The sequence below is a fragment of the Gobio gobio genome (assembly GCF_949357685.1).
Source record: "Gobio gobio genome assembly, chromosome: 15".
In the NCBI taxonomy this organism is placed as follows: Eukaryota; Metazoa; Chordata; class Actinopteri; order Cypriniformes; family Gobionidae; genus Gobio; species Gobio gobio.
In genome coordinates, this window is record NC_137108.1 from 32001118 (window position 1) to 32015019 (window position 13902).

At 39.5% G+C, this 13902-nt stretch overlaps 1 protein-coding gene across 2 annotated transcripts in view; it reads right to left on the minus strand.

Annotated features, from left to right (window-relative positions):
* The window catches only part of ldlrad4b (low density lipoprotein receptor class A domain containing 4b), a gene marked incomplete at its 5' end in the record, with an annotated part of 59807 nt that overhangs the window by 16781 nt on the left and 29124 nt on the right, over positions 1-13902 (minus strand). Inside the window, one exon of one of the 2 annotated variants that reach the window (XM_079837234.1) lies at positions 13482-13622. The exons of the other annotated variant lie outside the window; for it this stretch is intronic. Within the exon in view, the coding sequence (XP_079693360.1) occupies positions 13482-13622 (141 nt within the window). The remainder of the gene's footprint in view (positions 1-13481; positions 13623-13902) is intronic. 2 annotated transcript variants of the gene reach the window in all.

Here is a 13902-nt window from a genome sequence, read left to right on the forward strand (position 1 = left end):
ACTGAAAGCCCTCGGCAACAGCCTTGACATGCTGTTTTTTTTTCACTACATGCTCTCGGGTAACCGCTTCACTTCGCTCTGACTTACTAAACTGAACTCATCCGCTCTCTATCTCTTTCTCTGACCCCTCCGGTTGAACACAAAAATCAGAGTGTTTGTGAGATCAAGCCGACGGAGCTCCTCTCCACCCCCTCCTGCACACCCCCACACTCTACTCGCACACACGGCTGGTCTATCGGTGACCGGCTGGAGAGGGGGGGGGGGGGGGGGGGGGGGGGGGGGGGTCGGGGATGTGGTCGAGCACAGCGCTCGGGTGTCTAGTGTTACACCTCCCCATTAATGCCAGACACAAGCAGTCAAGGCAAGCATTGTAGGGGGCTGACCTTGGGGTGACCCCGCTGTCTGGCGACACAGAGCACATGTGTCCAGAACTACAGCCCCCCCTCCGTCGAACTACAGGCCCGACAGTCTGTCTATAAATAACCTGGCAGCTATATGGGCTTTTATTGTGGGGCAAGGCAATATACCCGAATCCACACTGGGCTAAAAGGTAGACATGCTAAATAGTCTGTAATTATATATATATATATATAAAAATAAAAAAAAAATTTAATAGGACAGCTAAATTGCTATATTTAAAGCACTATATCAGTAAAATATAAATAATCAAAGCCAGTCAGATAAACAGACAAAGCTTAGAAGTAAAAAAAAACCACTAAAAACTAACCACAGAAAATATTTGAGCAAAAAATATATCACTTTTTTTGTCAAAATGAAATTTTATCTTTTAAAATCTCGCCCCTAGTTAGCAACTCAGCCCTCAGGGGTCCTCAGGGGAATAAAATGACATTTATCTGTCTGAGGTCTAGCCTGGAAGTCGAGTCGATCCCGACACATATATGCAGACAGACACATCCCCCCAGTTAAAGCAGACATGGGGGACAGACAGAGTGGGGGGTTTGGGGGTCAAGTCTGAATTTGAATGGCTGTCTGAGGAGGAAGTCTCTGGGGCAATGAGGTGGATTCTCTCAGCATGCTAATGCTACCGGGGCTGGTTTTGAGGTAAGAGAGACCTGCCACCACGTAAACTACCAGACAATAGAATTTCTACATCATTAAACAATCAAAATAAAGAACATTTAACCAACAAAAAAAAAAAGAGATGAAATTAATTTCAATTAGAATTAAAAAAAATAATAATTATATGGGTTTTTGTTGCTGTCTGATAAACAGTGCCACCTAGTGTCTCCCTTATCCATTTAAAAATGTCTTAATACGGCAGGGGTATTCAACATTTTCAGGTAAAGGACTCCTTGATGGATAGAGAGATAGACCAGGGACCCCGTTGTTACATATTGTTTAAAATTTAGTGTTGAATTTTAAGCCTGGAACATCTTTTGTTTATTAACGATAGTGCCAAAAAAAGTGACATAGTGTACCTTTAATGTATTTATTTCCTACATACTGTGATGCTTAAATTGCACATACATTAAAATGGTCACTGTTGAATCACAGTACACAGCCAAACACACAATTTTCATTTTACTTAAAACATTTTAATTTGGGCTCGACTGCGAAGCATTTAACTAAACTTTAGAATCTTAAAAAAATGTAGCTTAATTAGCTATTTAGCTATTAATTGTGCCATTTTTTTATGTAATGTATATTCATTTCCCCCCACAAATTTGTTTTGATATTCTGCAGTACCTCTGCAGTATCACCACAGACCCCCTAGGGGTCATATACCACCTGTTGAAGACTCCTGCTTTACGTTTTCAACCACAAAAATAAACATCACTAAAATTAGTTTAACATAAACAAATGAAACAGTTTTCTTTCAGGCTGATGTTTATGTTAGTAGATACTTGAAATAGCTATGCTAGTAATAGAAACACATATTGCTGACCGATGACTATATAGCAAAAATCCTAATCCTGCTCTGTTTACCTCAAAAAGCCTGATAGTTTACCCCATAACAAAAGGAAACTTTACACGATCATACACGATGTCCAACAAATAGCTGATGACTGGATCCTCAAAATACCAGTGCTGTTTTACAGATTACTGCAAGAACTAAATTACATGGTGAGCTTCACATGATGACAGGTTTCTTTTTTTTCTTCTTCCATAAACCATCCCATGTCTATGTGGCAGTTATACAATTGTGCAACCCATTCTGTCAACAGAGGGAAAGTCCTGAGAAACAGCAAGATGCAGACATGTGAAAACATTCCAGTTATAACCTGTAATATAACTGCAAGAATAAATATGGCAGCCATCGCCGAGACACTTCCATCTGCAACCTGCGTTCTGTGATATTCGCACAAATCCCTGCAGGACGTGTTGTGTGAGACAGGAGGAAGGGGAAATTGTCTGCTTGTGCGAGTGAGTTTATGACTGGGGATTGCTATCTGCAAAGCCAAGATGGGCCGCCTGCAGATGTGATGCACTGCAGTGTGTGTATGTGTGTGTGTATAATCATCAGGTATTGAGTTTTTTTTCACCTCTCTCCTGCAGCCTGCTGAGCATCGTAATGGGTCGTCTGCCCAGGAGTGAGGTAATGTCTAGGTTTAATGCCAGCCTCCTGCACTGGCGCACACTCACAGGGGCACAACAGGAAGAACAGCAGGCACCGCAACTCCCAAAATGGCTGCTGTTGTGACTCTTAATGATGCTGACAACATAATTAGCATTTTGCTAACGAGCCACATGGCAGTGCTTCCTTCCCTGGACGCTGCCATACGGCCTCGCGGACAACACCTGCGTGCTCTCGGACCCCCTTTATGACACATCATCTCCTCGGTAATGCAGACACAGCGACTGCAAACAGTCATCAAAGTGGATGATCTCGGTGACAAATAACCGTGTGTTTCTCAAAGTGGGCCACTACCCAGCAGGCTGTCAGGTCCGACTCCCAGTCGTTGCAAAATACTATAAAAACCTCATTAAATAATAACAGCACTCCATATGTCTATGTCTCCGCGTGTTTACAAACAGGAGAAACGAACCTGGGGTTTGATGTGCCGCTCTTAGGGAATTTTACAAGTTACAAACATTTTTTTTACACAAACTCACCACATACAAAACAACACTATAAATATGATGACGCCTGTGTTTTCACAAGAGAAATTTAGGTTGCTGATGCAGCTTGTGTAGCTTAAAATATTTAAAGGGATAGTTCTTTTACTCATTTACTCATTGTCATGTCTTTCGGAACCCATGTCACTTTCTTTTTGCATCTGTGGAGCAGGACATTTTTATAGAAGACTAGTGCTGGGCGGTGTTTATTTTTGTTATGATATGAATTTTAATGATACCGCAATACCGGTATATGTCCCTTAAAACAACGTTCGGAACGCGGTGCAGCGTGACACTGTTTGAGGGGGGGTCCCTTGTCACTGTTGCACTGTAGTGTATGGAATTACAAAGCTGCCAAAATTATAAATAAATAAATAAAGAAAGAAAGAAAGAAATGTAAAAGGTATGTAAAATTATTATGTATGTTTATTTTTTCCACATTTATTTATTTATTCTTTTATTTATACATTATTTTTACATTTATGCATTTCTACATTTATTTATTTTTACATTTCTTTGTCCGTAGGGTAATGAGGAGGGTGTGGTTTACCTCAGACATAGCAATCGACCTCAGAGTAGGCGAGGACAAAGCGTTGAGGCCACATTGACACCTTGTGGTGTGGTCGAAATACAATAAGTATAGCCTACTGACGTTGATACTGTCTGTGACGAAATGACTTGGATAGGTATATGGCCAAAATCTTATATCACGGGTTAAGTCATATCACCCTAACTGTACTATGTGACATGGATAGGCTACTCTTTATTCCGGACATGGCCATAGAACATCGTCTGGTCTGGATTTGTAAAATGTCCTGGGCTAACAAACATGAACAGCGACATCTTCAACAGATCTGATATTTTCCATTACCGGTCAGAACACACGGAAAGGAAGCAGCGCACATATAGGCTACAAGGGCTGTAATCAACCAAAGAAAATCTTGGTCGACTGAAGTCCTGGAATTTTCGACAAAAAAAAAATAGACAAAAAAACCCCCGTTAAAGGCCTGTACACACCGGGACGAATATCGCACACGCTTATCGCCAGCGTTTTTCGTGACGTTTTTCGGCACGTCTTGAGTGTTCACACCCAAGCGATTTTCACTGGCGATGCGGCGAGTGAACGTGCACATTCAGTAGATGCGCTCCCGGTACACAAGGCGGTGCTGCGGCACTTTATGCTTCTGACACTCGCTTGTCACACAGAAGAAGAAGAGACACAGTATTTACGTGCTTGCCAAAACCATAGATATATTATGTCTATGGCCAAAACCATTCACACACTTTTTGCTAACTAGCAGGCAGCATTATCAGCTCATTTTCTTCTTTGTCTACTTCTACTTGTCTACTACTTCTTCGTCGTATCAATGCGTGCTCGGCAAGACCGTTTTGTGCTTGAGCGCCACCAAGTCGTGTTTTAATGTCACTTCAGCAGCTCCAGGCACGTGAACAAAAGCGCTGATCCCATTGGTCGGCCAGTTTTTAACGCGCCGCGTCAAAAAAAAAAAAGAACCCGAGGCGTTATTTTTAAAATGACGCTTTTACGCCTGGCGTTTTACGCGTCGGTGTGCACTCTCACATTGGCGCACTTTGTTTAGTCACGAGGCGTTAAACGTCGGCGATAAACGCGCACGAAAATCCCGGTGTGAACAGGCCTTTAATGAATTAGCTGCGCACTGTGCGCAGTACTTGGTGGCCTTGTTGTCTGCCTAAATTAATTATAAATAAACACAAAAAACTAGTAGGCTATTTGCAGTATATTAAATCATTTTTGACCTAATTATTTTGCACTGAAATGAGTCTGACACACGAGTCTGTCGGCTGGGACAGCGTTGCATCACGTGCACCTGCGCAATAACATAGTACTATATTTTCGGAAATCATAGGCTATGTTGTCAACTAGTGATATCATCATAAGAACTTTTGAGGAATGTTCAACATAATTTAGACAATTGTTTGTCATATGTATTATAATAACTGACAGACACTATTATTTCACGAATAGACTATTAACTTAAAGCTTTTACTCTTAAACACAAAAGGCATGTCCACTTTAATTAAAAAAAATGAATATTTATTAAACAAGCCAGATCAAGAGCAGAAAAAACGCTCCCAATTAAATAAATACAGCAAAGTAGCCTACTTCAACCGGTCTCTCTTCTCCAGTGGGTTGGGCTAATCCAAAAGAAGTGAAAACAAGGGGGGTGTTCTGAAGACAGAACGTTACCTGTGAAACAGGGGTGCTCTGAAAACACCCCCATTAGCAATTAGTGATTTCCACCAGATGAAATGAACGCGGCAAAACTGACAGTACAGATCCACTTTTGCGGCACGACTGAAGCGTGGTGTTGTGACGCTTCCCCTCATGTGTATGTTGATGGGCGTTCCTCAAGTTTACCGCTACGGGCTTGCGGTTTGAGCCAGAGGGGAATGAAAAACAAAGGACCAGCGAGAGACTCTACCCCCCCCCCCCCACCCCCACTGTGTATTTTATATATCAAAAGCTCAAGGGAAAGTTGATTTCTCAATTCATGACCCTTTTAATGCAACTATTTAATGTGATGTTTTAACAAACTGAAGAAGAAAAAAAGTGATCATGAGACACATTATAGGGTTAGTTCAACCAAAGATGAAAATTCTGTCATCAATTACTCATGTCTTTCCAAACCCATAAGACTTTTGTTCATCTTGGAAAAACAAATGAAGATATGTTTAATATTTAATATATAGCCTCTAATCCACCACTTAATGGGGTCAAACTCAATAATAATAATAATAATCATCATTTTGCCTCATAAGAACATACTAAAACAATGATTATAATCATAAAGTCTTCATTTGATATCTTTCAGGGCACAGAGTGTTTTTCTAACTCAAGCCGAAACGATCACCTCCACATCTTTTCCATTCCCAAAAGAGTTTAAAACCTCTCCATTTAAAAGAAGTGATGTTTACATCAGGGCCCTCATATTTTCACTCCACTCCCCTGAGTCACATGTTCAAGCTCCAACCAATCATCACCCACAGATTCCCAAAAACTAAACACAAGGCTGAGATAGCAGACACACCTCCTGCACGTAGGTCACCAGAGAGAGAAAATGGCACATCTGACTCAAGCTCAGCTGACCCAAAACTTCAAAGCTGTGACCCAGAAAAACAGAAACTATAACATGCACATTCACTGCTTCTCTCATAAAAACTACTAAATTAAAGCTTTCCTAATTTAACGATGACTCTGTAAATGGTCAACCTGTTATGAACAATAACTGTGTTAAACAGATTATTGTGAAGTGATGCCCTTGCAAAAGCTGCTGCTACAATGCTAGGGCCATGTGGGTTTTTGCTAAACGGTTGCTAAGGTTTTCTAAATTATTTTTGCACATTGCCAAGGCATCGCTAGGTGCTGCTTGGTAGGGCTGGGTAAAAAAATATTATTTTTCTGAATTCTTAAAATCCCATTTTATAACAAAGCGTGACCAATGTATTACAATACAACAAATTACTATTTTGAGCTTGTAAATAAGTTTTTATTAATGTTTTTGAAAGAAATCTATTATGCTTCAAAAGGCTGCTTTTATTTGATCACAAATACAGTAAAACAGTAATATTGTGAAATATACTGTTATAATTTAAAATAACCGAGTTATCTTTGAATAATGTATTAAAATGCAATTTATTCCTGTGATGGCAAAGCTGAATTTTCAGCATCATTACTCCAGTCTTTAGTGTAACATGATCCTTCAGAAATCATCAGTCACTTTTGATCAATTTAATAGACGTTTACTAAATTAAAATATTTTTTATATACTTTTGAACAGTTGTATATATAGTTGTATATAAAATCGAACTGGAATCACATGAAATGCCTGTGTGAATCTGAATTAGTTTGAAATAGGAAATAAATACTCAGCCCTAGTGTTGGATGTCCTGGTGTTAATAATTTTTGCTCTAATGAAACTGTGGCACATAAGGTACACAAGTTATGAGCGTACAACTGTAATTCATACATGCACATACACACACATGAATAGGAAAAAGACAGAAAACAAGATTTTTGCAACTCACTTTTCTGCCGTGATGTTTTTAACAAACAAAGAACCATCCTAGCAGAAACTAAATAGCACCTCAGCAGGAAACATTCTTCTCATGTTTCATTCTCTCTCCCTCATACACACACACATTAAGAATTCATTTATTCCATTCATGCATCTTCAAGCAACAATGCAACCTGACATCCTGCAATCAGAGAGTGAATGAGTTTAGGGTCTGAATTTCATCCATACAGCCATGACTGATATGACATAAAAACACATTATGAAGCATTATGGGTAAACTGGAAATGAGCTAATAGGATGTCTCAGTATGAAAGTCTTTATTCACTGAGGGGAGAGAGAGAGAGAAGATATTTGTGAGAAATGAACACCTCAGGGGAACAAAAACACAACGGGTTGGAAGAGGGAATGCAGAAAGAATGAGAAAGAATTCTCATTTGCATTCCAACTCATTTAAAATGGTTTATAAATGGGCAAACATTTTGGGTGCGGAGGGCACATGATAAAAAAAAACAACAACATACCAGAGAGTTTTAATATCATTTTTTTTCAACTTTAGGTTCAGCAGCAAACTGTTATAAAGGCGTTGAAAACATTCACACTGTACAAGCCTTGGACTTAAGAAGAAAAGCACTTAGGCTATACAATGCTATCAGATATACATACATACACACACACACACACACACACATACACGTTTGTTTCACTTTATTAGTGCATAGAATTTCACTGATATTACATTACGTTAATGATATTTTCTATCGGCTAACCCAACCCCTACCTCTAAACCTACCCCTCGCAGAAACATGTGCAAAATACTGGATTTAAATATAATAATGTTTCAGTCCATTTATAAGCATGTAAAATTTCCTCACTAGTCGACTGTCATGATTTTTCACTATATAAAAGTTAAAACATTTGGCCCTCACAAGTATAGCTAAACCTGTACACACACACACAAATGATAAAAAGTTTGGGGTCAGCTTTGCCATCACAGGAATGGTAATAAATAGTGTGTATATACACTATATATATTTTTTTTTAAAAATGGCAAAAAAAAGTATTTTTGGTATCAGTATTGCTTTTAAATACAATCAAACTATGCCATTTCTCTCGAAACTTCCTCTAAACTTTCAATAAGTGTGCTGCCATCCATTTGAACTCTGTCTACATCATCAGCATCTGCACATCATCAACATCTGCATGGTTGGCTCGGGTGAAGGCCAAATTCATCCATTAAGATTTAGATCCTTGAAGACCTCGCAAATGAAATTATTGTGATGTCACTTCAGGCTTCTTAAGATAACAGCTGTGCTGTGGATTAATGTTCATAAAAGATGTCTATGGTTTATTGTAGAGATATACAGTATGTATGTACAGATACAATTAATATCAATTTAAGAAACGTGGCATATAAAATGTGAAAATTAGATGCACATATGCGATTGCGATACAAGGTTTACACCACCATGGTTGCACATGGAAGTTAAAATTCACTATTTGTGAGGGTTCAGGGTTTGTTTGATGCCTTAGTTATATACACAAATCTACTGGTTTGTGGGTCAATTTGCTCTTTATTAAAGCAGAGGAGATGGTGATGATCAAGACCCGCAAAGTATCATAATTTGTGCCCAAAAACCCTCCAATCTTTCGGAAATAGGGTACCTCAACCCAATATATGAAACTTTTTGGTTATTTAAACTTAAATTTTGAATTAAGTGCTAATAAAACTGAAGATGGAAGTCTTTCCATCGAGTATTTGTTTGTAAACAGTAATTCTAATCTATACAGGTCTTAATTCCAATTCAGACATTAAGTACAAACAATCCACCTAGTAAAAAGCTTCTTTCTTTTTCTTGCGTCCCTCATTGTTTTTGCTTTGGTCTTTGAGCCAAACCTGATTGAATTCCTGAGCAACTTGCCATTTAAGATGTCTCCATTTATTGCTCTGCCTCTTTTTCTCTTCTTGTTTTTTTTAATCCCCGTCTATCGCTCTTAGAGGGGCGCGAAAGAAAGCGAGGGAGGAGAGCTGTCAGTTTCCCATCTTTAATGGCCCCAGCTGCATCATTACTCTCGCAACACACTCACACACAGGGCCAAACGTACTTAGGTAACAGATGAAGAAAACGAGCGAGGGACGAAGGCCACCGAGAGAGACAGAGGGATTCCATCATACTGGGAGGTTTGCGGCACAAAATGACTGAATGAATGCACTGAGTAAATGAGTGAACACAGAAGAATAGTGCCCGATAGACCTCCAGCTCAGCCACGATAAACAATCCCAGAATCCACTGTGAGCCTGCGTGAGGTGACACTGTCTGAAACCCATCAGTACTGATGGTGTTGACAGCCAACGAATACAGAACCGCACGGCCCTCGCCCTGAAAAACAGCCCGGCTAATGCAGCGACGTGTGTGGGATGTGGATCAAAAGAGCTGGGGAAAAGCATGAGCAAGTGAGCGGAGGAAAGAAAAGAGGAAGGAGAGAATGCAGGAATCGGAGATTTCTCTTTTCGGACTGACAGTATTCAATTCATCGGAAAGCTTTAGGGGGGAAAAAAAGAACTATTTGCAACCAAAAACAAAATCACAACAGTCGCTATTGAGTGAGCGACGAATTAAGCGCACAGGTGCCCGGCAAGTTGGTTCGTTAAAGTGCAAATCTGAGAAACATCTTCAAAGGTAAATTGCTTTTCCTTATCCCGAATATTGCGAAAAGTCAAATAACGCAAATCAAAGTGGTGGCAAACAAAGCGGAGCGCTCTTCAAAATGCTTCCAAGACATCAAATACCAAACAAGTGTCTCATTCACACCGTCATTATCATCTGTCATTAAAACCCTGATTAAGACCCTCCGAACTTCATTCAGATCTCCTTTACAGTCGGACATTCCTGTAAGCCAAACAACTCCATCATCCGGCACTTCCCTCTAGCTCGCTCGCTCTCTTCAAGAAGTTCAAACGCTTCATCTGGGACTTGCCCTCCCTCCAAGCGACACAGATTGCATACAGAAGACATGACGTCGGTTTGGTAATGAGCCCCTTAGCATGAAAATGCAGCCCGCTGCGGTCGGCCCAGATTAGCATGAGAGATGATGGAGATTAGCGATGGAAATCCTAAACTCAAACAAACTGATTGTTGAGCTCTTCACATCAGACAAGGCCCGAAACGTGACCTTGCCGACCTCTGACCCCCATCAACCTGTTTTAAAACCGCAGAGGAAAAACGTGAGGAGAAAGTGAGTACGAGAGAGCCCTATAGACACTCGTCCCCTGACAGACATCAAAGTGGGACGTGTTGGTCCAGTGCGAGGAGCAGGACGGCATCTATGAATGTCCAGTGCCTGACAACTTCAACCAGCTTGTCTGCAGCTCTTGAGAAACTCTTCTCGCACGCACACACACACACTCTGGAGAGGAGAGCTATTAACAAACACGCAAACTGTTGAAGAGGCTGATTTGCATACTCTTCAAGGGTGCCGCTAACGTGCCGCCTTCAAAGAGGACAGAGAGTACCCCAAGCTTTTATGCAGAGTGAATAAACGTTTGTAGTTTTATGTCTGAGAAAGTTTGTTGTTGGTTTTACAGTAAAGTTCTGCCAGCCAAGTTGTGTGCTGGGATTTGATGCCAGGAAAAGGCAAATGTGATGGGTTTTGTGGTAACTTTGCTCATCGCAGTAAAAGCTAGAGTGTATGTAAGGTAAGACGATCCTCAATGTGGTTTCCTCTGTGAAGTTAAGGTGTAGAAGGTTTAACCCTTAAAGACTGATACAGTCACCGTGTACTTAAATCATTAATGATTTTTGAAACTCTAATCCAATCAATATGCTTTAAAAAGTCTTGTAAAGAGGAGATTCCCGGCTTTTCTGTGGCATCACGTTTGTATCAGTCGTACATTCAGAGGCTCCGTAGCAAACATGATGTTTTGATCAGCATTGAATCAAAGAAACCCATGCCGTTTGCTCCTCTGAGCCAAGCAGGAACGATTGTTGATGCTTAGTCCCACCCCCGTGCCCAGATTGGTTGAAACTATCATCTGCTCAACCAATAAACATAGGTTTTGGTCTTTTAAACCACCAATTAGCATGTTTCTTTAGAAATTTGAACAGATGCAAAGTGAAAGTAGTTGCGTGCGATGTGTGCATGTTTGCGTGCATGAAAACAAACACAAAAAAATACGATTTGCATGGGTGCATTCTCTGACAAAGCATGACACGAATCAAAAACAAGTATAAAACAGCGGTACATTCGGATGAGGCATTAAAATGTATGTTTTCAAACGAATTGAAAGCAAATTTTGCTTCAGTGTTCAGTTATTATATAACAATGTTTCTATCTACTTTACTTCCCAAACTTTTTTTGGACACATCTAGATTGTCAGTAAATATATATATATATATATTCTTTTTTTTTTTAATCATTAAAAAGCACCTATAATAATGTTATAATAAATGGCTATAATTTGCTTAGGAATTGTTAGATGCAGACAAAATTTCATTTGGAAATTTAGAACATCAAAGTATAACTTTCTAAAGGAAAAGATCCAAACTTCAGGAAGTTCTGTTTGAATTCACAGTAAAAAAATAAAAGAAAATAAAAACTACTAAACTTTTTCTGGAGTTTTTCTTTGTCAATTCTCACTCATAAAATGCCTGATCTGTGGCCTGCACAACATATCTATTGAAATAAATATTAATATTGTTTTTTTAAAGGGGTGTTACTTAAAGGCATAGCAGAAAAAAACAGACGTTTTAAAACGGGACGAAAGACTTTGAAAAGTGGACATGAAACTTGCCAAAAAAATTACTAAACTTAGTGGACCTTTCTGAGACAGAAAAAAAATGATGATAAATTCTTGGACAACATGTTTTACCCCTGATAATTGTGCAATCTAACTCCCACACACACACACACCTGATGCCAATAAACGCAAACCACTAAACCCTGCAAAGCTTTTCATCATACTCTTCGATAAACACCCTCTCTTACTCCCTCCTTTTCTGCAGAGGCTCCTGACCACAACCTTTCAATGTGTGGAGAGAGAGAGAGAGAGAGAGAGAGAGAGAGAGAGAGAGAGAGAGATTGAGAGATTGAGAGAGAGAGAAATATTTTGTGCAGAGTGTCTAGACTATATTCATGATCAATCTGTCTGGCCCTGCTGCAGACAGAGAGATGGCAAACTCGATTAGACTCTAAACATTTCCTCAGATTCTGTCTCGCTCTCAGCATATATCGTCTTCACTAACGTCTATCAGCATCATTCCCCTCTCCCTCTTGCAGTATATGGCGGCTGTTTGTCTGCTGGGGAAATGAGCATTACTGCTCTAACAGCTCTGACTGAAGACACCCCTCAGAGCAGAGCGAACACGGGGGAGCATGACACGGCAAGAACAGATGACTGATTTCAACACAGCCAGGAAAGATAAACGCAGATGGAGCTACGTGCTTTTTTCTGGATTTTTTTCTTTTCTTTTTCGTCTGCTCTGGTTTCCTCAAACTTGGAGACACAAAAGAGCTACGGTAGATCAAAGCTGACTGGCTGCCACAGTCTCACAAAAGGGGCTGGACGAAATAGTGAATTTTCACCATGATTTTGCTCAAAAAAAGTCACACTTTTGAAATGTTAGAAAGTTCACAAGAAAATAAAAGGAAAAATCTTTAAAAAATATAGTCTAAAACACACATGCAAAGTTTTAGGAAACATTTATGTTGTTTTCTTATGATTTTAAAAACCTTTTACCATTTACCATAATGGCTAAAAACATTACGTGGAATAACCATGCAGGCAAAATTTATAGGAATTTAGGGTATTACATAATTTAAGGTAAACTAGCACTGCCTTATAAAAAGGTCAAAATAACAGTTTATAATTTTATTTTCTAAAGATTTGATTTATGATAAAATATTATGTGTCAATCTTTAATCAGGCCAGTTTTATCACATTTATGACATTTTTTACTTTATGCCCCTCCCAAAAATATCAAAACAAAATTAAATAAAAAAATTAAAAATATGGTCATCATAGAGAATTCAAGTTGTTGTATAAATGAATTGCATTTTCAATGTAAAAATAGGCAAAAGGCAAAAATAAAAAAGAGCAAAATGTCAAATATAATCAAAAAGACAAAATATATGCTATATGACCAAATCCTATGTTGCACACACACACACCCCACATTCAGCATCAAGAGACACCATTTAACACTCGTCTCACACTCACACCCTGCAGGTGGCTTGGATACAAACGCCTCAGGAATTCAGATGAGAAGTACGAAAACATCCTGCTGACCTCATCAGAAGCAGAACACAGGCAGTTCTGAGTCTGGAGCAAGAATGTTAGAGAGATGGACTCACAACTGAAGATGGCAGATGCAGGATGCTGGGTGGAGATGGGGCAGTGCTCCTCATCACTGTTGTCTCCACAGTGGTTGAGCTGATCACAGACCTGCGAGCCCAGGTTCAGACATCTGCCGTTAGCGCACAGGAATTTGCACTCTATGGACAAAAAAAAAAAATTCCAAACACAAAAAAAACTGCAGTGACTCGTCTTTAAATAGGTTAATCAATAACAATTAGAGTCAGGCTCTGTTTTCACACCTGCTGCATCGGGGTTTGTCAAATTTCCAACCTTGCGAAATAAAAAAAATCCCTAGAAACGGATTTTTGAGCCAAATGCATTTTAAAATGCAGCTCCCAAAATACACTACACTACTGTTCGATAGTTTGGGGTCAGTATCTTTAAAAAATTAATTACTTTTATGCAGCAAGGATACAT